The sequence below is a fragment of the Lagenorhynchus albirostris genome, chromosome 16, assembly GCF_949774975.1.
Source record: "Lagenorhynchus albirostris chromosome 16, mLagAlb1.1, whole genome shotgun sequence".
NCBI lineage: Eukaryota > Metazoa > Chordata > Mammalia > Artiodactyla > Delphinidae > Lagenorhynchus > Lagenorhynchus albirostris.
Window position 1 is genome coordinate 20,724,187 of NC_083110.1, and position 26,342 is coordinate 20,750,528.

A 26,342-nucleotide genomic window follows, 5' to 3' on the forward strand; every position below is an offset into this window, starting at 1 on the left:
CTGTTGTGCTTGATTAAAATTTTAATATTTAACATGCTTTGCCTCCAACTCTAACAACTAGCATCAGATGACTAGCAAAAAGGAACAAACTGAAAAACAGGTTTATCTCACCTTAAGACAATGTCAAAATAAGCAGGGTAGCAAAATTTCAAACAGCAAAGAAGTTATGAGCATTTTCATTTAAAGAGAAAAGGTTGTAAAAAAAAAAAGAGTATTAAAATTCTTACCAAGTACTTTCAGTGGTGCCTTTTCTAGGTTCACAAGAGCTGTACCAAAGGGAATTGCTATTGTGGTGAAATTGTTGGAATCACTCATCAGGGGACATTCTGGTAGAGTAAGATAAAATCTCAATGCTTCAACATCAGGTAAGGAGCTAGTCAGTTTAGGAATAAGATTCTTTTCCAAGCTCGCTGCCACCTATATTTTGACAAAAAGTAAAACCTACTTCATTTAAAATGAATGCATATTCCAAAAAAAGAAAGAAAAAGAAAACCTTATACTACAGCAAACGTGAAACGGTGAAGGGAAAAAAAAAAAAAAGAAACCATCTTACAATGAATTAATGAATGCACTTTGGAGCACAATGAAAATTAATGCCTAAGCAGTGCTAAGAGAATTTTAAAAATCTTGCATACAAGATTTTTATTTATATCTCAATTTAAACTCTACATCTATAGTTATACAGACTTAACCAACATGGTAATATTAAGTAATTAAGAGTCTGCTCTGAACATCTGGAAAGATTTACAGATATTTGACAGCTAAATTACAAACAGTTTAAAATAATACCCTATTTTAATTCTTACATTAGTATATTAAATAAAATTATACAGACATCTCAATAAAGTGTATGAAACTGTAAAGTTAATTAGGTCACAAACATATAAAAAAACATGGAATAAAAAACTCAACAGGCTACATAATACAAATATAAAATGCTTTAAAAACAAACCTGCTGAGATATCTGAGGATGATCAGATTGTATAAGTTTGTGGAATAAAAGCCTAGCAGCATTCATATCAACCCCTGAAAATCTGGTGCCCGTTCTATAGTGATCATCATTGCTATTTAAAAAAGAGAGAGAGAGAGAAAATAATAAAATGCAACTTTAAAATTTTTTCACTTCTTTTTAATGACATTATTTAATATAATAAATTTGAAAAATTTGGTATACCAAAGAATTGTCACTCACCTAACAGCTAAAAAACTTCCATTTAGACAACCAGACGAAGAAAACGTTCCATCTATTTCACTAAAAAGAAATTTAAAAATCACAAAATCACAAAATGAGAAATCTAATTGTTCACCTTTGGTGGTTTTTTTTTTTTAGATCTTAATTGGAGTATAATTGCTTCACAATACTGTCTTAGTTTCTGTTGCACAACAAAGCGAATCAGCCATATGCATACACATGTCCCCATAACCCCTCCCTCTTAAGCCTCCCTCCCATCCTCCCTATTCCACCCCTCTAGGTCATTGCAAAGCACCAAGCCAATCTCCCTGTGCTATGCTGCTGCTGCTTCCCACCAGCCAACTATTTTACATTCGGTAGCGTATATATGTCAATGCTACTCTCACTTCACCCCAGCTTCCCCCTCCCACCCCATGTCCTCAAGTCCATTCTGTATGTCTATCTCTTTATTCCTGCCCTGCAACTAGGTTCATCCGTACCCTTTATTTTATTTTATTTTTTAGATTCCGCGTATATACATTAGCATACGGTATTTGTTTTTCTCTTTCTGACTTACTTCACTCTGTATGACAGACTCTAGGTCCATCCACCTCACTACAAATAACTCAATTTTGTTCCTTTTTATGGCTGAGTAATATTCCATTGTATATAGTACTACATCTTCTTTATCCATTCATCCCCTTTATTTTTTAATAAAAAATAAAATCACCTTTTATTTATTTTTTATGTGGATAAAATCCACATCACCTTTATTATTTAATAAAAAATAAAATGTAGTATTTAATGCTACAGAGCATTCCTCCAACCAACATTCAAAATAAATCAGAATTCTATAAATTACTAAAGATTAAGTAAATCTTGATAAAGGTATTACTGTTTATCTCTTTATTACTCTCTCAAACATTACTACTGTCCTCTGATTCATCAAATAAATCTGATGTTCCTAAAAATTTTTTTTTTGTTATCTAAAAAATTTTTTTATATAAACATGCACATTTAACTTTCTTAATTCCACATGATGGTAAATCTAATCTGGAATGCTATTTTTCTGAAGACTACACTTCAGGCTTTTAAGAAAAATTTTAGTTTGGGAAAATAATTTCGAATTAAAAAAACAGCTGATCAGCTATAGCCCCTCATCCCAAATACCTACACTACCTTCAACAACAACAACAAAAACTTTAAGTACTAAACAAGTCCATCTTCAAGAAAAATATTCAAGAAAGAAGAAATACTCAACTCTTCCATGGAATAAAGAAGTTAAAAGACAGTGACCACTATGAAGCTAGAAGGAACATTTTTGCAAACCCAATCCTAAAGTGGCTATATTTAATATTTTAAGTTATCATTTAATATATCATTATGTATATGAAAGAACTGTAACTTATAAACATCTACATGAGATCTCCTAAAATATCCACTATTACAGAAATTCTAGACAATTAAACTTTTGTATATAAACCATTCTGTAAATGATATTTAATGAAATATTTATTTAAATAAAAACTCCTAAGTACAGGTTCCTCTACCATGAAGTTAAGACTTTGTGTAGATAAAATATTTTTCTTACTTGGCTATCTCTACAGGAAATCTTCCAGAGGGGTAGCTCAGCCATTTTTGAATTAGAGCTTCATTCACAGTCCATATCTGCTTCGAAGGATCAGGATATCTAAAGTCATCTGGTGGCCCACAGTTCTAAATTTTAAAATAGGCAGATGAGTCAGAGGGAAGAGATATTATATATAAACCAAGACACACCTCCACTATGTATTTGGAAGTTAATCTCTACTAAACACCTGGAACAAAAACTTATCAAATGGGGACTTCCCTGGTGGCGCAGTGGTTAGGAATCCGCCTGCCAATGCAGGGCACACAGTCTCGAGCCCTGGTCCGGGAAGATCCCACATGCTGCGGAGCAACTAAGCCCGTGTGCCACAACTACTGAGACTGTGCTCTAGAGCCCACAAGCCACAAATATTGAAGCCTGCGCACCTAGAGCCCATGCTCTGCAACAAAGAGAAGCCAACGCAATGAGAAGCCTGTGCACCACAATGAAGAGTAGCCCCACTCGCTGCAACTAGAGAAAGCCCATGTGCAGCAACAAAGCCCCAAAGCAGCCAAAAATAAAGAAATAAATTTAAAAAAAAACTTATCAAAAAAACCCAACTTATCAAATGGATCTGAAAAATTTTGTAGACTTGAGGAAAAAAAATTAAGGCAATTACTTTGTAACATATAAAGAACATTAATATGGGTTTAAAAACAACTTCTAAATTATCTGAGCTTAGTAATTATTTATATGATTACTATTACCTGGGGATTAGAGTAATGTGAAAAGCTTTGATCTCCACCTGAGAAAATTCTTTTTACACAGAAATATTCTTCAGAATCTGTAATAAAAATAAAATATAAAACATTCAAGATTTATATGCATTTTTCAGAGCATCAAATATGCTACTGGACTTTCTCTTAATCATCTAACTTAATGAGACCTCCCAATCATGGGCTCAATGATACAAAATGACTGGGAATGGTCTGACTGCTATGGAGATGAGACTGACCAAGTGACAAATGTTAATGATCCCACAAGCACAACAAGCATTTGATAAGTTTTACAAGTCTTTCTTTTGACCTGCTCACCAAAAAATGGCAGTTTCTAGTCTAGATCTTTATTATCTCAATATATTTTAAACTGAAGATGGTGTAAAATTTGAATGAAAGGTATAGAAGATAGCTCAGAAGAAAATAAAAATTAAGAATATTCATTTTGGGGAATTCCCTGGTGGTCCAGTGGTTAGGACTTGGCCTTTTCACTGCTTGTGGCCTGGGTTCAATCCCTGGTTGGGCAACTAAGATCCCATAAGCCTCGCAGGGTACAGCCAAAAAAAAAGGAATATTTACTTTTAAAAAGAATGACAACAAACAAGTAAATGTTAAATCTTCCTGAGTAATGCAAAATTCATAATGTAAAATTATTTTCTCTTTCAATATAGCTGTACAAAAGAAAGATGACACACATAGCTCTTTGTTAACAACTATTTATCAGTAACACCCAAATCAGATCCAAAAACAAAAAAGTTAATACGCAAATTTAGTAGAAGTAAAGAAGGAACAATAAAGCGCCTTTTTTTCAAGTTTTGTGTTTTATTGTGATGTTTATTTTTCTTTAAAAGTTTGTTTCTTTTTTTTTAACATCTTTATTGCCATATAATTGCTTTACAATGTTGTGTTAGTTTCTGCTGTATAACAAAGTGAATCAGCTATATGTATACATATATCCCCATATCCTCTCCCACTTGCGTCTCCCTCCCACCCTTCCCTATCCCACCCCTCTAGGAGGTCACAAAGCATGGAGCTGATCGCCCTGTGAGATGCAGCTGCTTCCCACTAGGTATCTATTTTACATTTAGTAGTATATATATGTCAATGCCACTCTCTCACTTCGTCCCAGCTTACCCTTCCCCCTCCCAGTGTCCTCAAGTCCATTCTCTACGTCTGTGTCTTTATTCCTGTCCTGCCCCTAGGTTCTTCAGAACCTTTTTTTTTTTAGATTCCATATATATGTGTTAGCATACGGTATTTGTTTTTCTCTTTCTGACTTACTTCACTCTGTATGACAGACTCTAGGTCCATCCACCTCACTATAAATAACTCAATTTCGTTTCAGTAAAGTGCCTTTTTAAAAAGACATTCAAAGCCTCTTCCTTTTTCTCCTCTCCTGTACCTCAAAATGGAAAGAGTATCTATTATCAAAAATACCGCTAGCCTAGTATTTAGAAGTATCACATACCAAAACACCATAGCTACACAATGTAACTTAAGGCCAGTTATTTCCAAATATAATCCATTTCTGTGTTCCTACTGCTGACCCCCCACTCTTTAGTTGACTAATTCTTTTTTTTTTAATACAAATTTATTTATTTTTGGCTGCGTTGGGTCTTCGTTGCTATGCGTGGGCTTTCTCTAGTTGCGGGGAGCAGGGGCCACTCTTCACTGTGGTGCGCAGGCTTCTCATTGCAGTGGAACACAGGCTCTAGGTGCACGGGCTTCAGTAGTTGTGGCACACAGGCTCAGTAGTTGTGGCTTGTGGACTCTACAGAGCGTGGGCTCAGCAGTTGTGGCGCACTGGTTTAGATACTCCGCAGCATGTGGGATCTTCCCGGACCAGGGCTTGAACCCGTGTCCCCTGCATTGGCAGGTGGATTCTTAACCACTGTGCCACTAGGGAAGCCCAGTTGACTAGTTCTTCACCTTGTATTATTTGTGACCACCACTGCTACAGAATTATAAATTCTTAAGGAAGGGACCACATCTTAATTTTCTTGATCACTCCCTACTACCAAGCACAATGTTTTATTTGTAAAAGAACTCAGTAAATATTTAATATGAATATGTAATATAAAAAATTATCTAGCTTAGATAATAATAAGAGCTTCAGAGATCAGAACATTAATATGACCAAATTTTCCACAACAAGACTGCTCTATGGCCAAAAATTTTTAAGAACAGATTAAAAGGGTAAATCTAAAATATTAAATAAACCAATCATTCAACTTAAAATCTTTTCTCTACGTCATCCTCACAAGTCTACATGAAGTCATGCACTTCCTCAAAAGATTGAGCAGAATGTTATTCGTTTGTTCCTAAAAGGTGATTCTGCCTTCTTTAAATAATCTTCAAGTAAATGATGACTAATCTATAGTACATGAATGGGTTTCTGGGGGCTGTGAGTAGGGCACCAAAAATTATTTTCCTTTTAATTACTACTGTAAAAAAGTCTGTGAAACCTAGTCATTTGTCCTACACAGCTTCCTGCAGATTGGATTTTGCTGATTATATCCTCAAGGATTCTCCTAACATTTCTCTCAGTCTTCTGTATTTCCTGTAAATTGGTAGTTGGATCTAGAGAGGATTTAATTAGATTAATTAGTCAATTTTTTTTAAGAAGATGTTGGGGGTAGGAGTTTATTAATTAATTAATTTATTTTTGCTGTGTTGGGTCTTCATTTCTGTGCGAGGGCTTTTCTCTAGTTGTGGCAAGCGGGGGCCAATCTTCATCGCGGTGCGCGGGCCTCTCACTATCGCGGCCTCTCTTGTTGAGGAGCACAGGCTCCAGACGCACAGGCTCAGTAGTTGTGGCTCACGGGCCTAGTTGCTCTGCGGCATGTGGGATCCTCCCAGACCAGGGCTCGAACCTGTGTCCCCTGCATTAGCAGGCAGATTCTCAACCACTGCGCCACCAGGGAAGCCCCAATCAGTCAATTATTTTGACAAAACTATTACATGGTGGTGGAAGGGGCTGTTCTTCCATCAGTAAGCACATAACGTATAGCTGGGTTCCTTTTTGTGACGTTAGTAACCATTGATGCCCAATGCTTAGACCATTAATTCATTGTGGGTTGAAAAATGATACACTAATATTACTTCCTCATCTTGTGGTTGGACCATTAGCTTCCCCCTATCTACCACATAGTTCATTAACCTGTAATAGGAAAGACTAATGCTGTTCTTTTCCATTTATTTACTATCGTCTGGCTTTTTGAATTTGCATTTATTTGATTATAATATTTACATGTTTCTTAGTAACATGGATTTCCTCAATGGGAATTTCCGTTAACTTCCTTTATCTATTACATGTCTAAATGTTTGTCTTATTCATTTATTAGGTGTCTTACTGTTTTTCACACCAATATGTATGAGCACTTTGGATATTCAGGCTACTAACCTCAGGTTATATTCATTACAAACATTTTTTCTAAATAATTATTTAATTTTGACTCACAAGTTTCTTTTTCTATTAACTCAAATGTATTTATCTCATTCTTTTTTTTTTTAAAGAGGAAGTGGGTTTCTTTATAAAAAATATTTATTTATTTGGCTGCATTGGGTCTTAGTTGCAGCACACAGGATCTTCGCTGCAGCATGTGGGATCTAGTTCCCTGACCAGGGATTGAACCTGGGCCCCCTGTGCTGGAAGCGTGGAGTCTTAGCCACTGGACCACGAGCGAAGTTGGCCCTCTTTCTTAATGGTGACTTTCACTGCCATAATGGTGAGAAAGCTTTTTCCCATCCTCAAATTACAGAATTATTTTCTTGTCTTAAGAACTCTTTTACATTTAACTTTAATCCATCTATAATTTATTTTAGTTTATACTGTTAGGTTAGGGTCTAAACTGACATTTTCCTCCCAATTTTCATGTGTTGAATAATTCTTTCCCCTTCTCCACATATTAGTGATGCCCTATTTTACAGTTATGAAGAGACACTACACCTCTTCTACCTATAACACGCTACACTAAAAAACTCTGGCACTCTCCTCCATCCCAAAAGTGTTCTCAAAGTCCTTCTCATAACTTCCACTTTGTACAGTCCTTCCTATAACTCCAAGAGCCACTGCCAATCAACTGGAGTTTGAACATAACCTATATATTGGGTTGGCTAAAAAGTTCCTTTGGTTTCTAAGTAAAAATAAAAGACACATTTTTCATTTTCACCAAGAACTTTATTTAACAACATATTCACCATTTTGTTCCACTATCTTCTGCCATTTTTCAGGCAACTTCATAATTCCGTCTTCCCAAAACCTTTTATCTTTTTGATCAAAGAACTGTTCCAGGTGCCATTTACAGTCTTCCAGGGAATTGAAATATTTTCCATTAAAAGAATTTTGTAAAGACCGAAATAAATGGAAATCCGAAGGTGCAATGTCTGGTGAATATGGCGGATGAATCAGAACTTCCCAGCCAAGCTGTAACAGTTTTTGCCTGGTCATCAAAGAAACATGTGCATTATCCTGAAGGAAGATTATGCGTTTTCTGTTGACTAATTCCGGACACTTTTCGTCAAGTGCTGCTTTCAGTTGGTCTAACTGGGAGCAGTACTTGCTGGAATTAATCGTTTGGTTTTCCAGAAGGAGCTCATAATAGAGGACTCCCTTCCAATCCCACCATATACACAACATCCCTTCTTTGAAGACCGGCCTTTGGTGTGGTTGGTGGTGGTTTCATTTCGCTTGCCCCACGATCTCTTCTGTTCCACATTATTGTACAGTGTCCATTTTTCATCACCCATCACAATTTGTTTTAAAAATGGAATGTTTTCATCATGCTTAAGGACAGAATTGCATGCAGAAATACGGTCAAGAAGGTTTTTTTTCACTTAACTTACGTGGAACCCAAACACCAAAGCGATTAACATAACCAAGTTGGTGCAAATGATTTTTGATGCTTGATTTGGATATTTTGAGTATGTTGGCTATCTCCTGCATGGTATAACGTTGACTGTTCTCAATTAATGTCTCAATTTTACCGCTATCAACTTCAACTGGTCTACCGGACCGTGGAGCATCGTCCAGCAAGAAATCTCCAGCACAAAACTTCACAAACCACTTTTGACACGTTCGATCAGTCCCAGCACCTTCTCCATATACTGCACAAATCTTTTCTTTGCATTTCAGTTGCATTTTTACCCTTCTTGAAATAATAAAGCATAATATGCCAAAAAAGTTACTTTTTTTCTTCCATCTTCCGTATTAAGATGGCTACACAAAAATTCACCAATTTTGATGTCTTTTTTTAACGCACACTGATATGATAGCTGTCATAATACAATCTAACAAAATTGTTTCAAATGAAGTAAAAGACAACTAAGCGCTACTAGAGCCAGCTTACGGGAAACCGAACGAACTTTTTGGCCAATCCAACAATAATGGCAATACATGGATTCCCCTCCCACCCCTGGATTTCCACTAAGCTATAATAATCTAAATGTCTAGGGACCTCCCTGGTGGTGCAGTGGTCAAGAATCCCCCTGCCAATGCAGGGGACATGGGCTCCTGGTCTGGGAAGATCCCACATGCCACAGAGCAACTAAGCCCGTGCGCCACAACTACTGAGCCTGCACTCTACAGTCTGCGAGCCACAACTACTGAGCCCACATGCCACAACTACTGAAGCCCACACACCTAGAGCCCATGCTCCGCAACAGGAGAAGCCACCGCAACGAGAAGCCCGCGCACCACAACAAAGAGTAGCCCCCACTCACCGCAACTAGAGAAAGCCCGCAGGCAGTAATGAAGACCCAGCGTAGCCAAATAATAAACTAAAAAACACACAAAAAAGTCTATACGTATACGAATAATCTGATTTAACTGTTACAGTTTTATAGTATATGTTGTCATATCTAGGAGGGCTAGTTCACCTCCTTATTCTCTACAAAATACACTGTCAGGAAAAACAGAAAATTTTGAAATAGGCTCCCCTGCCCATGCACTCTCCCCCCCCACACCCCCGCCATTTACTGAGTCTTGATTAGGGCACTCTTCAGAAACTTATCTACCTAAATGATGTGTTTGAGCTATTTACAATTCTGTAAAGTGTACTTCTATTTAGGAGCAATACTGACAGAGATACAACTATGTATGTGCCTTTGACATACAAGGAAAAGAAGTAGTTTTGTGATGATCCCTGAATCCCTTTACACTCTTAGGACTTATTCAGGACCCCAAAGGGCTTAAAAGCACTAATACATAACACATCAGAATTGAAAATTAAGAAATTTAAAAAATACTCATAGACTTATCTGAAAGTGAACAAGAACAAAGGCACTGCATGTTAACACAGATAACAGTACTAACATGAAAGTCATTCTAACCTCATGAACCCTATGACACAATACCACTGTCCTTGAGCAACTATCAGCTGGTTCCACAACCAGCTGATAACTCAAGACACAACATGGTAAGTGACTTTTATTTTCCTTGGTTTATACTTGATTCTGAAATAAGTTATACAATATGTTAAAATCTTAGCAAAGTTCACTCAATTTTGAAGGGTGTGCTCCCATGCCTTCACCTATGTTATTTTTTTACTTTTGTGTAATCTGCCAAAGAGCAAAAATTCTGTGTTTTACTAGAATAATTTTCTATACTTGATGTTGATTTTATTTGTTTTTCATTATTTAAGTGGAAAAAAAAGAACAAAGACTCCTCACTTATGAATAAGCTAAAGTTCTTTTCAATCATATTACCATTTACATTTATTTTGAAATGCTTTATTGTCACTTCAGTAAAATAGGTAACCAAGTATTATTTCTCAAGCATCAAAGGTTACATCTTTTAATAAAGTGTTCCAATCTACCCTCACAACTTTTTTGATTTTTGTCTTCCTGTTATGGGCTGAATTGTGTCCACCCCCACCCCCAAATTCATATGTTGAAGCTGTAATCCTCAGTACCTCGGAATATGACTGTATTTGGAGATCGGACCTTTAGAGAGGTGATTAAGGTAAAATGAGGCTGTTAGGGTGGGGCCCTAATCCAATATGCCTGCTGTCCTTATAATAACAGGAAGAGACACCAGCAACACACGCACACACACAGAGAAAAGGTCACATGAGGACACAGCAAGAAGGTAGCCATTTGCAAGCCAAGGCTTCAGAAGAAACCAAACCTGCTGACAGAGTGATCTTAGACTTCTAGCTTCCGGAACTGTGAGAAAATAAATTTCTGCTGTTTAAGCCACCCAGTCTGTGGTATTTTGTTATGGCAGCCCTAGCAAACTAACACACTTCGCCGAATCAGATCCTAAACTTAGGAAAATAAAACTTCCAAGATACTTTCTATGTGTTAGTGAAAATATCTTTGAGATTTCCCAGAGAGGCTATGGAGAATCAAAATGATTTGTCCTTTCAACATATAAGTAGAGATGCTAGAAATAATTAAGTTTATTTGTTGTGTTACTATTCTAAAGGTTGCATGGGAAGAGTTGTCAAATCAGAAGACGCTTAACCTTCCCTAGGTTAAATTTATATGGTAAAATTAATATAAATATTTCACCTCTCTAAATTAATAAAGGTATTTCAAAAATGTAATTACTATAAAAATTTCTAATTTTATGGTAATATAAAAATTTCAAAAATTAATATATTTCAAAAAGTGTTTTATGAGAAGTCCATGGAGATTCACCGATGTCCTTGCTTAACCATATGTTTAAATATGAAGGGAAACATTATTCAAAACTCTTATGAAATAGTTCTGTCAAGTTTTCCTGTATTTATAAGAGTTCTGGCGGTACAGTGCTGTCTGTCCTAATTTCAGGTTTCGTTCCCCCAATTTCAGTTATTATTGAAACTTTATTTTATTCACATCTATCATCTTCTAGGCCAGTGATTTTCAAATGGCGTTTTATAAAAATATAGATGTCTAAACTTGATCCCTGACTTACTGAATCTCTTTACTTGATATTCTTGGTGTTATTCCTGGTACATTAGGTCTCAGGATTATCATATTATATCTCAAGATTTTTTTCAACTGTAAAAGGTTATACTCATTCATATTCATAAATCAGATGTAAGGAATCACTGATTTCTTTGAGAATAGGCTTAATCATCATCTTTAGAAACATTCTTGTTTAAAAACCTTTTTGGAATACAGGCATAACTTGCTTTATTGTGCTTCAGAGATATTGTGGTTTTTACAAATTGCTGATTTGTGGTAATTGATGATTTGTGTTGTCAGATGATTGTTAGCATTTTTTAGTAATAAAGTATTTTTAATTAAGATATAATATGTACATTTTTTAAAGAAATAATGCTACTGCACACTTAACAGGCTACAGAATAGTGTAAACATAACTTTTACATGCACCAAGAAACCAAAAACTTTATCTGACTCACTTTATTGTGGTATTCTGGAACCAAACCACAGTATCTCCAAAACATGCCTCTAATGTGTTCTCCATGTCACAGAAACACCCAAATTTCCTTGTCAACTGTATTTATTCTTATTATGAACCCTCGTCATATCTTTCCACTTGACAATTATCAATAATAAATAAGCCATAGTCATTTTAAGCCTCTTTCATCTATTGACTAGTTTTTGTTTTATTCTGATGCTTGTCTGAAGGCCTTCCTATAAGCTACAGGCCAGAGTTTGTACTTTCAACAAAGAAGGATAGTCTCAGAGCCCTGTGAAAAGGACTGTACCTGTTATTTGAAACCACTTATACATCAAAGAATAGATACTTGGGTACAGGCTTCTGAGGAGACGTGGCTTAGAGAACTTTCAAAAGACACCAGTGGACTACATTAGGATTTCTCATATATTTTTTTAAGCTGATAAGCAGTTTTATGAAACTGACAATCCAAGATCCATAATGTTTAACTTTGCTTTAATTTTCTGTTTTCTGGATCTCCCTTATAGGGAGTCATTTCTCCTTCTTCTAAAGTAATCTAATTCACATCAATTTTGTAAACTCTGCTTTGGTACGCTTAAACGAAATGTTAAAACACATTTCTCTTCTCCCTTCAGCTTGCCAGTATCTCCCGGAAAGGAGCTTATATCCTTTTCTAAGGCCCTGATTTTTGCAGCTGCCATTCAGGGCACACCTCTAGATCACCTGACTCTGGGGGCCAGCGGGGGATTATGCTCAAGGGTCCCACAGGACTAAAACCAATGGACAAAGAGTTCTTAACTGACTACCACCCCAGGGCACAGCAAGAGGCAACAGACTGAGGTGCCCAATCTTTCTGTAGAAGAGGATTATTAGTTTACCTAATACAACTTTGGCCTAAGAGGCAGGCTTCTAATTAAACCCACATCAAAGGGCCTGTTGTAATCCTCTCAGAGATCTCAGAAGGAGGGCCTTATCTTTGCAACATCCCTCTGCTGCACTCCAGAACATCCATTTCTTCCATAGGGGACCTCGTATTCCCATCTGGTGTCCCCATTTTTGTGGTTGCCACCTAACTGATGCCCGTTGATTGCCTGGTTCTGGTGGACAGCTGGGCTTGTATCCTGGGTCCCACGGGACTGTAACAACTGGAGAGACAGTTTTTGGTTGGCTACCACCCCCAGTGCACAGCACAAACAACAAACAGAAACATACCCCAGTTTTCTGCGAAAACGGCCTATCTGCTTGTCCTGGAGCTTTGGCCTAAGGTTTCTACACCTCTAGCAACCTACTGAGGTGATCTTTGGGGACGAAAGCTGGTGGATGCCATCTTTGTGCTCTCCCTCTACCTTGCGTTAACTTGCCAGTATCTCCTGGAAAGGAGCTTGTACCCTTAGCTGGTGCCCTGATTTTCACAGCTGCCACCCAAGGGACACCTCTAGGTTGCCTAGTTCTGGCAGCAGTGTGACTTTCTCTTGCAGTCCCACAGGACAGATATACATTTGCATACTTAAAAGCTACTGCCTGAGGGTCTGGCCTCAATCAGCTTGAATTTAGGTATTGCTGAAATTCTCCCCTTTGGGATACTGACAGGTCTTGGCACATTCTCAACTGAGAGCCACTTAAAATAATATAGACTGTTTGGACATTAACAAAGATTTGAGAGACAATCAAGAGTGAGGGCAGGGTTGAACTATATCACAACACTACAGTAATCAAAACAGTATGGTATCAGCATTAAAAACAGACATAGAATACAGAGCCCAGAAATAAACCAATGCATATATGATCAATTTATTTAAGACAAAGAAGCTAAGAATACAGAGTGGGAAAAGGACAGTCTTTTCAATGAATAGTGCTGAGAAAATTGGACAGCCACATACAAAAGAATGAAACTGGACCACTATCTTACACCATACACAAAAACCAACTCAAGAGCTTCCCTGGTAGTACAGTGGTAAAGAATATGCTGCCAATGCAGGGGACACGGGTTCAAGCCCTGGTCCAGGAAGATCCCACATGCTGCGGAGCAACTAAGCCCGTGTGCCACAACTACTGAGCCTGCACTCTAGAGCCTGCAAGCCACAACTACTGAAGCCCGCGCACCTAGAGCCCGTGCTCCGCAACAAGAGAAGCCACTGCAATGAGAAGCCCGTGCACCACAACGAAGAGTAGCCCCGCTTGCCACAACTAGAGAAAGCCCGCACAGCAACGAAGACCTGATGCAGCCAAAAACGATAATAAAAATAAATTTATTTTAAAAAAAACTAACTCAAAATGGACTAAAGACTTGAATATATGACCTAAATCATAAAACTCCTAGAAGAAAACATAGGCAGTAAGCTCCCTGACATCAGTCTTGAGGATGATTTTTTGGATTTAGCACCAAAAGTAAAAGTATCAAAAGCAAAAATAAACAAGTAGGACTACATCACACTAAAAAGCTTCTGCACAGCAAAGGAAACCATCAACATGGATTGAAGACCAAAATGTAAGACCTGAAACCATAAAACTCCTAGAGGAAAACAGGCAGATCACTCTTTGACATAAATCGTAGCAATAGTTTTTTGGATCTGTCTCCTAAGGCAAACGAAACAAAAGCAAAAATAAACAAATGGAACCTAATTAGACTTAAAAGCTTTTGCACAGCAAAGGAGATCACTGACAAAACAAAAAGACAACCTACTGATTGGCAGAAAATATTTGCAAATGATATGACTGATAAGGGGTTAATATCCAAAATATATAAACATTTCATATAACTCAACATCAAAAAACAAACAGCCTGGTTTAAAAAAATAGGCAGAAGAGCTGAATAGACATTTTTCCAAACAAGACATACAGATGGCCTACAGGCACATGAAAAGATGCTCAACATCATTAATCATCAGGGAAATGCAAATCACAATGAGATATCAACTCACAGTTGTTAGACTGGTTATTAACAAAAAGACAAGAAATAACAAGTGTTGGTGAAGATGTAGAGAAAACAGAACCCTCTTGCACTGTTAGTGGGAGTATAAATTGGTGCAGCCACTATGGAAACAGTATGGGGGTTCTTCAAAAAATTAGAAACAGAACTACCATATGATCCAGCAATTCCACTTCTGGGTAAAACAAAAACACTAATTTGAAAAGATGTATGCACCACCATGTTCATTTTAGCATTATTTACAATAGCCAAGGTATGGAAGCAACCTAAGTTTTCACTGATGGATGAATGGATAAAGAAAACATGGTGTGTGTGTGTGAGTGTGTGTGTGTGTGTGTGTGTGTGTAAGTGTATACATACACACATGCATATATACACATACATACAAATATACATACAATGGAATATTCTTAGCCATAAAAAAGAAGGAAATCTTGCCATTTGTGACAACACACATGATTCCTAGAGGGCATTATGCTAAGTGAAGTAAGTCAGAAAGAGAAAGACAAATACTGTATGATCTCACTTACATGTGGAATCTAAAAAACAAACAACAACAACAAACTGAAACCAAACTCATAGATACGGAGAACAGATTAATGGTTGCCAGAGGTGCCTGGGGATGGGGGCCAGGCAAAATGGATAAAGGAGGTCAAAAGGCACAAAATTCCAGTTATAAAATAACTAAATCATGGGACTGAAATGTTCAGTATGGTGACTACAGTTAATAATACTGTACTGCAAATTAGGAAGTTGCTGAGAGTAAATCTTAGTTTCATAACAGGAAAAAAAATTTTTAACGATGGTGACAGATGTTAACTTGACTTATTGTGGTGATCATTTGCAATATATACAAATATCAAATTGTTATCCTATATACATGAAACAAATATAATGTTATGTCAATTAAAAACATTTTATCTGATTCTTGCTGATCCCCAGAATTCAATAATAATTCAAATTTAATAGGTTTCTGTTCTTTTAACAGTAATGTTGCTATCTGCATGGGTTCAGTAAGAATATGTTCCCCTTCCCACTAGTTTGTACTTCTTTCATAACTGATTGAGCAAATCAATTATGTAACCAAGAACTTACCTGAAATGTCATATTAAGAACAATGGCTATTGAATTAGATATGACAAGTCATCTTAAAGAATAAAGTTGGTTGTACTTATGGAGCCAATGCTTATGATGTCTCTGGCGCAGTAGAAGATTAAAACTTGTCAGGTCTAGGATGTCGTCATGTGATGAATTGTGCTCCCCCAAAATTCATATGTTGAAGTCCTAATCCCTAGTACCCTCAGAAAGTGACCTTCTTCAGAAATAGGGTCACTACAGATGTAATTACATAAGTTGAAGTCATATTTGAATAGGGTGGACCACCAGTACAAAATGTACCACCAGTACAAAATGACCTTCTTCAGAAATAGGGTCACTACAGATGTAATTACATAAGTTGAAGTCATATTTGAGTACAGTGGACCACCAGTACAAAATAAAAGGGCGAAATGTGGACACAGACAGGCACATAGAGACAATGCCATGGCAGGATGAAAGCAGAGATCTACTAGCCAAGGAATACCAAAGATTGCCAGCAAACCACCAAAAGCTAGGAAAGACATATGGAACAGATTCTCTCTTATAGCCCTCAGAAGGAAGCAACACTGCCAACACCTTGATCTTGGACTTCTAGCCTTCACAACTGAGTCAATAAATTTGTATTGTTCAAGAAACTGAGTTTGTGATATTTTATTATAGCAGCCCTAGCAAACTAATACAGTTGTCCTATACACTAATGCTATAAACATTCTAAAGAAAGGTTTGGGGCTTCCCTGGTGGCGCAGTGGTTGAGAGTCCACCTGCCGATGCAGGGGACACGGGTTCGTGCCCCGGTCCAGGAGGATCCCACATGCCATGGAGCGGCTGGGCCCGTGAGCCATGGCGGCTGAGACTGCGCGTCCGGAGCCTGTGCTCCGCAACGGGAGAGGCCACAACAGTGAGAGGCCTGCGTACCGCAAAAAAATAATAATAATAAAAAAAATAATAATAAAAGAAAGGTTTGCCCTTTGCCTAGTTCCAAGGATAGAGTCTCAAAGTCTTGGGAATATCCTGTTAAGAGTGTCTTTTTATAGACCCCGAATAGCCAAAGCAGTCTTGAGGGAAAAAAACAGAGCTGGAGGAATCAGACTCCCTGACTTCAGACTATACTACAAAGCTACAGTAATCAAGACAATATGGTACTGGCACAAAAACAGAAACATACATCAATGGCACAAGATAGAAAGCCCAGAGATAAACCCACGCACCTATGGTCAACTAATCTATGACAAAGGAGGCAAAGATATACAATGGAGAAAAGACAGTCTCTTCAATAAGTGGTGCTGGGAAAACTGGACAGCTACATGTAAAAGAATGAAATTAGAACATTCCCTAACACCATACACAAAAATAAACTCAAAATGGATTAGAGACCTAAATGTAAGACCGGACACTATAGAACTCTTGGAGGAAAACATAGAAAGAACACTCTTTGACATAAACCACAGCAAGATCTTTTTTGATCCACCTCCTAGAGTAATGGAAATAAAAACAGAAATAAACAAATGGGACCTAATGAAACTTCAAAGCTTTTGCACAGCAAAGGAACTTAAACAAGACGAAAAGACAACCCTCAGAATGGGAGAAAATATTTGCAAACGAATCAATGGACAAAGGACTAATCCCCAAAATATATAAACAGCTCATGCAGCTCAATATTAAAGAAACAAACAACCCAATCCAAAAATGGGCAGAAGACCTCATTAGACATTTCTCCAAAGAAGACATACAGATGGCCAAGAAGCACATGAAAAGCTGCTCAACATCACTAATTATTAGAGAAATGCAAATCAAAACTACAATGAGGTATCACTTCACACCAGTTAGAATGGGCATCATCAGAAAATCTACAAACAACAAATGCTGGAGAGGGTGTGAAGAAAAGGGAACCCTCTTGCACTGTTGGTGGGAATGTAAATTGATATAGCCACTATGGAGAACAGTATGGAGGTTCCTTAAAAAACTAAAAATAGAATTACCGTATGATCCATCAATCCCACTACTGGGCATATATCCAGAGAAAACCATAATTCAAAAAGACACATGCACCCAAATGTTCATTGCAGCACTCTTTACAATAGCCAGGTCATGGAAGCAACTTAAATGCCCATCGACAGATGAATGGATAAAGAAGTTGTGGTACATATATACAATGGAATATTACTCAGCCATAAAAAGTAACGAAATTGAGTCATTAAGAAATTAAGTCATTGAGACGTGGATGGACCTAGAGACTGTCATACAGAGTGAAGTAAGTCAGAAAGAGAAAAATAAATATCGTATATTAACGCATGTATGTGGAACCTAGAAAAATGGTACAGATGAACCAGTTTGCAGGGCAGAAGTTGAGACACAGATGTAGAGAACAAATGTATGGACACCAAGGGGGGAAAACTGCAGTGGGATGTGGATGGTGGTGTGCTGAATTGGGCGATTGGGAATGACATGTATACACTGATGTGTATAAAATTGATGACTAGTAAGAACCTGCAGTATAAAAAAACAAACAAACAAACAAAAAAACAACTAATACTAAACTTTCTTTGGGTTATTTGTATGGAAATATGTTAATATAAATGTTTCAGACATTACATGAAATGTCTAAAAATCTTATATGTTCTGGTATAATGTTATAAGTCATAATTCTAGTTATTACTTTAAAATGTATATCTCAGAAATAACTAAATTTCCTTGTCAATTGCCTTATTATGAACTTTCATCAAATCTTTAACCGTGGTCATTTTTAAGACTTTTGTCATTTACAGACAGTTCTGGGTGTACTCTGATGCTTTGCAAAAATGTTCCTATAAAAGGGTTTCATCTTCAAGGAATTCATGGAAAAGACTCTGACAAGTACAGGTTTCTGGTAACTGACCATACTGATGAACTGAATGAATAAGCATTTTCAGAACTCTAACGGAAAACTGATGAATTCATAAAAGTGCTAACAAAAGATCAAGATGAAAAAAAAATTAATTACATGGGACTGAGTGAACTGATGAGGATGATTATAATTTTTTGACTTTCTGTTTGAATAAAAATAATAATAATAATTTAAAAAAATAAAATAAAATAAATCCCACAAGGGCTCAGAGGCAAAAAATATACAAATCAATTTTCACTGCAAAGTAAAGGACCTGATACAGTGGAGGATTACTGGACTGAATGTCAATATTATGACATAGTATGAGTGTGTTTCGTGTTTGGTAATTGCAATCATTGTTGCTTTTGTTGTGGTCATCCATTTACAATGCTTGGTGTCAGTTTATTTATCTCTTGTAAAAATAAAATACAGTGTGTGTGTGTGCGTGTGTGAAAAAAAAAAAAGAGTGTCTGTTTTTACCTGTGGCCTCGAGGCCATACCAGATAGTTTATGCTAACAATGTGATTGATTTATGGTGGGGGGCCACGGACTTAACTTCTAGAGGGGCTGAGTAAATTAAATTCACATTTAATTAGTTCCTATCCTACACAGCTTTAGTATAGTACAAAATAATTATCAGCCATTATATATATTATATATATAAAATAGTGGTAAGATATACATAACAGAAAATTTACTGTTTTAACCATTTTAAAGTGTTAATTCATGGCATCAAGCAAATTCATAGTGTTGTGCAACTAACACCATTATTCACCTCCAGTACATTTTATCATCCCAAACAGAAAATCTGTACCCATTAAACAACTCCTCATTCTTCCCTCCCTCCAGACCCTGGAAACCAGTGTTCTCTCTGTCTCTATAAATTTGTTCTAGGTACCTCATACAAGAGGAGTCATACAATATTTATCCTTTTGTGTCAGGCTTCTTTCACTTAGCACGTTTTCAAGGTTCTTCCATGCTGTGGCATGTACCAAAATTTCATTCCTCTATATGGCTAATATTCAATCACATGTATATACCATACTTTTCTATCCATTCATCTGTTGATGGACATGAGTTGTTTATGCCTTTTGGCTACTGTGAATAAACAATTTTTTAATGAAACTAAATTGTAGCAAAAATGACTGCTTTTATAACTCCATTTCCTTTCCCACTTTAATGCAAATAATCTTAAGGTATGCAGTTTCAAAGGCAACAAAATGCATCTCTAAGTGACTAAACTGTATAACAGAAATACATGATTCCTTACAATATCCATGCTGCTTTAAATTACAAATCTCTTTGTCAGGTTATTAATGGTGCCTTGTGGAAGAAACTGATATGATGAAACACCAACATGCTCCTAAGGACATAAGATAAAGAACAATACTACTAAAATAAATGCAGGTTCCAAACCTAACAGTGACTGGAAGAAAGCGAGGCCATATTCTAACACAAAATCAAACAAAAACAAGAAAAAAATAGTATCATATCCTGACGTTTGTTAAATAAAAGTATAACAGAGATATCCTTTTAGTTACGAAAAAAAAAAGTATCTTCAAAGGTAATTCATAATAAAAAGTGATGGACCTTTTCAAATGTCAACCTTCATAGTAGGTTCATCACAGAATAGTCTTGACTCAAGTCCCACAACTCAGAGAAAAATCCCAAAGACAATCAAACATAGATAAAATAAATGAAAAAAACAATTCTGAGGTGTAGTTTAGGATGGTAAAGGAAATATTTTAAAAAGTACATTTTGGTTGCAGCATGTCAAAGAAGTGAATGAGAAAACAGCATCTGAACATTTCAAATTCTTTAAGTAGTAAGTTAGGATCATTGAAAAGATAACCAGATCTATTAAAAGAGTAACAGAAAACAAAAATATAGATTTGGCTAAAGCAGTAGGGATATAAAAGCAAATTTTAATATTTCGAACAGGTAATATATTCATATGTTCAAATTTCAGATAAATAGAAAATGTTATATAATTTTAAAGTCTCGTATATACCCCAAAGAATTGAAAGCAGGGTCTTGAAGAAGAGATATTTATACACCCATGTTTATAGCAGCATTATTCACAGTAGTCAAAAGGTGGAAACAATCCAAATGTCCATTAGCAACTCACAGATAAACAAAATGTGGTCTATACACACATGCTGTAACATGGATGAACCTTAAGGACATTATGCTAAGTTTATAAAACAAGCCAATCACAAAAAAAAAAATACTGTATGATTCCACTTATGAGATATTTAGAGCTAAGTCAAATTCACAGAGACAGAATGCAGAATGGTTGCCAGCTAGTGGGAAGAGTGAATGGAGAATTGTTGTTTCATGAACACAGAGTTTCAGTTTTGCAAGACAAAAACGCTCTGGAGGTAGTTACACAACAATGTGAATGTACTTAACACTACTGACTGTGCACTTAAAAATAGTTAAGTTCATAAACTTTGTATTATATGTATTTTACCGTAATCAAAAATAAAAAACAAAAACACTTCCCTCCCACTGGTATCTAGTCACCATTCAGTTCCCATATGCCCAACCTACTTTCATTATTTTATTTATCCTGGGTTTCCTTATGCATATATATATAAACAAACTAAGCAACCATATACAGTATTATGTATCTTGCTATTTTCACTAAACAATGTATCTCGTGATTCTTTCATTTAAAACATAGAAAAGTTCATCTTTTAAGAGCAACATTTTAACAATAATTTTAGTATGTGCAGCAAAGCTTTAATGTAAAAGAACTTACCAAAATCTGGTGGACACTGTCCATTATAAGGGAACCAATTTCCTTTCACAGTGAAAGGACTTTTTCTGTTGCTTGTTGAACCAGTTCCTAGCTGTCCATTACCACCAAGTCCAAAAGAATAAATTCGTCCTGATGAAGGAACAAAAGCAGAAGTGTGCTGCCTAGAGTAAAATGATAGAAAACCTCAGACTTAATGTTACCTTTCAAATAATTTACATTCAGAAAAGCATAGCAAATATTACTGATATAATTTTTGTCTTCAAAAGTAAGTTAATAAAACCATTATAGTTTAAAATTTTTCTGTACAAAATATTTAATAGCCTTACTCTATACTGAATGAATTCTGTACCACACAGGCAGGCTGCATAAAGCATATTCCAGAAAATTCCCACAAATGTCCAAATTTTAAAATGCCCAGCTATATACTGGAATCCCTTACAATATATGATTTAGCACTAGAGGCAGCATCTAACTATGCTGTCCAAGAAAGCTTCCCAGCCTCCTTCCCTCTCTGTCAGGTTCTAGCTTAGCGCTCTGTGGTCTATGAGGGCCCACCATCTGGGCATCACTCAAAAGTTTTAAGATAAGAACTGGGCAGAAGATTGGTATATATAAAACTGCATGATAAAACAATGTTTCCTTTCTTCAAAAGAAATTTATCCTTATGTATACACACTCAGACTCCTCTAGAGATTGCAGAGTGGAAGCAAACCTAAGAAATTACAGAACCGAAGCTAAAGAAAACCCACTAAGCAGTGAACCTATCCAACTCCTTCTGATGCTTCACTACTGTATGTTTAGGAATGGGTTAAAGGTGATTATCCAGCTCAGATCTTGTGTTCCTCAATCTCAGGTTTTATGGCTTCAATCAAGTCTGACAAATTCTTAAGTGTTATTTCTGCAAATACTGTCTCTCTCCCATTTATTCAATTCTCTTCTTGATAATATTAGACAAACGTTTTATCTTCCCAACATACCCAACAAGTCTTTTAACTTCTCTTTAATATCCATACCCCTTGTAATTTCCTTGGATCTATCTTTCAAGTCATTATTTTTCTCTTTAGCAGTGTGTCCAACCTGCTGTTTCAACTATCCACTGAATTTAAACTTTTAATGACTATGTTTTATACCATTTCTAGTTCTGTTTTTCAAAACAGCCAGCCAGTTACTTCATTTAAAACCCTTAATATATTGTGAAATATAATACATATACACCAACCCAGGACTACTCTGACAAGCCCCAAACCTACTTTAGGGCAGTCCTGTGGTTACAAATTCTGAGGGGAGATCCAAACGAGAAAATAGGCCACGGCCAGAAAAGTCTCCTTAAACTAGCAAGAGAATATTGCATTGTGAACTCTTCCCATGAGGCAGCTTTACTGGGAGGAGATGGTTTCACAGGCCTCACTACTGCCTCTACCAGTTCTTAGGTCTCATCTTCTTTTCCAAACTCCTTTGCCATCTGTGGTATACTGTTTATGAAAAGGACCCAAGGGGCTTCCCTGGTGGCACAGTGGTTGAGAGTCCGCCTGCCGATGCAGGGGACACAGGTTCGTGCTCCAGTCCGGGAAGATCCCACATACCGCGGAGCGGCTAGGCCTGTGAGCCATGGCCGCTGAGCCTGCACGTCCGGAGCCTGTGCTCCGCAATGGGAGAGGCCACAACAGTGAGAGGCCCGTGTCCCCCCCCCCCAAAAAAAAAGGACCCGTTATTCTTTTCCCTGTACCCATTATCCTTACAATATGACTTCTGCAGGTGTTCCCACCAAGATGGTGAATCTATTTCTCCATGTCTTAAAACTGGTCTCTGACCTGTGGCTTGCTTTGAACAGAATGCAGCAGAAATGACAGTGCATCAGATCTGAGCCTATGCCTCACCAGTGGCTTTGCACTCTTTCCCTCTCTCTTTTGGAACTCTGCTCTACCATCATTAGAATAACCCAGAGTTAGCATTTGAAGGATGATATATAATCTGAAGCAGAGACAAGCTGACCCAGCTAAGGTCCCCACAGACTACCCAGCCCCTACCCAGATCATCGGCTGATTAACTGAGTTCAGCTAAGATGAGAATTGCCCAGGGACTTCTCTGGTGGCGCAGTGGTTAAGAAATCTGCCTGCCAATGCAGAGGACACGGGTTCGAGCCCTGGTCCGGGAAGATCCACACACTGCAGAGCAACTAAGCCCACGAGCCACAACTACTGAGCCCACGTGCCACAACTACTGAAGCCTGCACTCCTAGAGCCTGTGCTCTACAACAAGAGAAGCCACCACAACGAGAAGCTCACGCACCGCAACAAAGAGTAGTCCCCACTTGCCACAATTAGAGAAAGCCCACGCTCAGCAACAAAGGCCCAACGCAGCCCAAAAAAAAAAAAAAAAAAAAAAAAAAAAAACTGCCCAGCTAAGCCCAGCCCAAATCACTGAACCACAGAGATATTAGCTAAATAGGTCATTGTATTAATAAGCCACTAAGTTTTGGGGTGATTTGTTTAGCAAAATAAGCTAATTAATACATTACCTAGATTGGCAAATTTTTTCAGAGCAGCTCCAGAGTCAGTTCAAACTAAAAGGTATGGTTTTCAGATTTTTGCCCTGCGGAATTCCCTTTACTTGCTGGCAAACTAATCTATATTATTTAAAAGGTGTTTTGGGTTTTTTGTTTGTTTGTTTTTGTTTTTTGCAGTACGCGGGGCTCTCACTGTTGTGGCCTCTCCCGCTGCGGAGCACAGGTCCGGACGCGCAGGCTCAGTGGCCATGGCCCACGGGCCCAGCCGCTCTGCGGTATGCAGGATCCTCCCAGACCAGGGCACGAACCCGCATGCCCTGCATTGGCAGGCGGACTCTCAACCACTGCGTCACCAGGGAAGCCCTAAAAGGTGTTTTGATTCAAAAGGGTTTTCAAGTTATCTAGTCTGTCACATTACTGGAAAACTAAGTAGAATCTAACAACCATCTTATCTCAGAGCCAGATGAGCCAAGGTTAATAAAAAAATTCTAAATCAAGGATACTCTTAACAAAATAAACATTAAATGGAATCCTAGCATATAAAACAAACTGTTCTGGCTAAAGAAGGGTTTAACATTGCCCAGTCTGCCTCCTTCAGGAAGCAGCCGCTGTGACATTTCAAAGGAACACATCAACAGTTTAAAAACAACTGCTCAATACTAGTTTGTTAAATTCCTCCTCAAACTGGTCTACTGAAGCGGTGGTTCTTAACCCTGGCTGCATTTTGGAGTTGCCTAGGAGTGAGCCTAGGCAACAACACATATTACTAAAAACTCTCCAAAGGATTACAGCATGAAGTCAAGAGTTGAGAGCCACTGAACAAACATAACTATCTCAAGTCCTATATTTGATATAATAGCTCAAAAACAATATGACGCTATACTACTGGAATCTGAATCTTTTCCGTTTGGATTATCTCTTTGATGAGTTCACATTTCTGGTGTCCCTTGCCTGCTTCCTTCAGGAAGTTTCAGACAATTATTTAATAAGGAAATAATACATAGTTCTTACAGTACCAACTATCTGGAAATCAAACTGGTCATGATACCAACCGACATTCCCTCTGTAGATAATTTTTTACATCTCAATTAATATATAACTGAAATTCCACCCCCAGTCCAATAATTAAATAAATAAAATTACTGGAAAGAACTAAGTTTACAGAGCTAAGAATAACTATTAAAATCACGCACATTTTTACTGTTAAGAATTACAAAACTGGATAACATTAAACAATCTGTGATATCTCACAAGAGACTGATTAAATATTTCACTAGAAAAAAATTACCTAAAAATATTTATAATCTTTTAATGAATTACTCATGAAGTGGATAAACAAGGAAATTTGAACTCTCTACACTTTAGTGAATATATATTCATGTATAACTTCAACAGTCTAATAAACAAGATTAAGATAGCAAGCATTTCTGCTCACTTATATGTTGAGCTTTTATTTACCTTTTATCCTGATTCATATATGAAAAAAGGAAAGGAAGGCTTTGTCAAATCATCCCCATAAATAATTTTTCAAATACATGGTCAAACACACAAAACTGGGCAAAGAAACAGGGTACCATGAACAAAACCTAGCAGAAAGAATAAACAATAGAAATAGATCCCTAAAGATTTCAGATATCAGAATTTTCAAACACAAGAATCTAGAATAATTATGTTTAATACTTGTTTAATGTCCAAGAAATAAAGGCCAAGGTTGAAAACTGACAGACAGCTGGAAAGATTAAAGAAAAAATTTGTTTCAGATTTTTAAAAAGAACCAGTATGAAACACCAGAACTGAAAAATCACAATAACCAAAATCAAGAATACAGATTTAACAAAAAATATAGTATGAGAATTAATGAATTGAAATATAAATCATAAAAGTAATCAAGAAGGCAGCAAAGAGGGACAAAAATGTGGAAAGTAAGACTACAAGGTGGAGTGAGACGATTTAATACACATCCAATCAGAGTCCTATGAGGAAAGGAAAAGTTGTATCTAAAGAGAGATTATTCCACAGATTCAAGAAGTCCAGTAAGAAAATGAGGAAATCCATACCTTGACAAATGAAAGCAAAACTGAAGAGAGAGAGAAAAGAGACAAATTACCTTCAAAGGAGCAACATACCAGCAGCCGACTTCTCAGAAGAACTGAAGCCAAAAGACAGTAGAACATTATCTTAAGTGCTGCAAGCAAATGCCAAGCTAGAATTCTATAACCAACAACATCATTCATGAACGAAGGTGCAATACAGACATTTTTAGATACACAAAAGAGTCTGCCACCTGCAAATCTACTTAAAGAAAATTCCAAAGGGTG

The 26,342-nt window shown here is 37.0% G+C and overlaps 1 protein-coding gene across 6 annotated transcripts in view; it reads right to left on the reverse strand.

The window, feature by feature from the left end:
* Positions 1-26,342, reverse strand: part of HERC4 (HECT and RLD domain containing E3 ubiquitin protein ligase 4) — a 133,699-nt gene that overhangs the window by 51,138 nt on the left and 56,219 nt on the right. For 5 of the 6 annotated variants that reach the window (XR_009536164.1, XM_060126689.1, XM_060126690.1 and 2 more), the window contains exons 8-13: positions 21,519-21,679; positions 3,506-3,582; positions 2,763-2,887; positions 1,193-1,252; positions 953-1,064; positions 228-417 (exon numbers count right to left, since the gene is read on the reverse strand). Coding sequence is in view for 5 of the 6 variants with exons in the window: in XM_060126689.1 (XP_059982672.1) it covers positions 228-417; positions 953-1,064; positions 1,193-1,252; positions 2,763-2,887; positions 3,506-3,582; positions 21,519-21,679 (725 nt within the window). In the remaining variant the exon portion in view is untranslated. Of the gene's footprint in view, positions 1-227; positions 418-952; positions 1,065-1,192; positions 1,253-2,762; positions 2,888-3,505; positions 3,583-7,697; positions 7,957-21,518; positions 21,680-26,342 lie in introns of those variants that run through there. The other variant, XM_060126692.1, reaches the window with a different exon arrangement.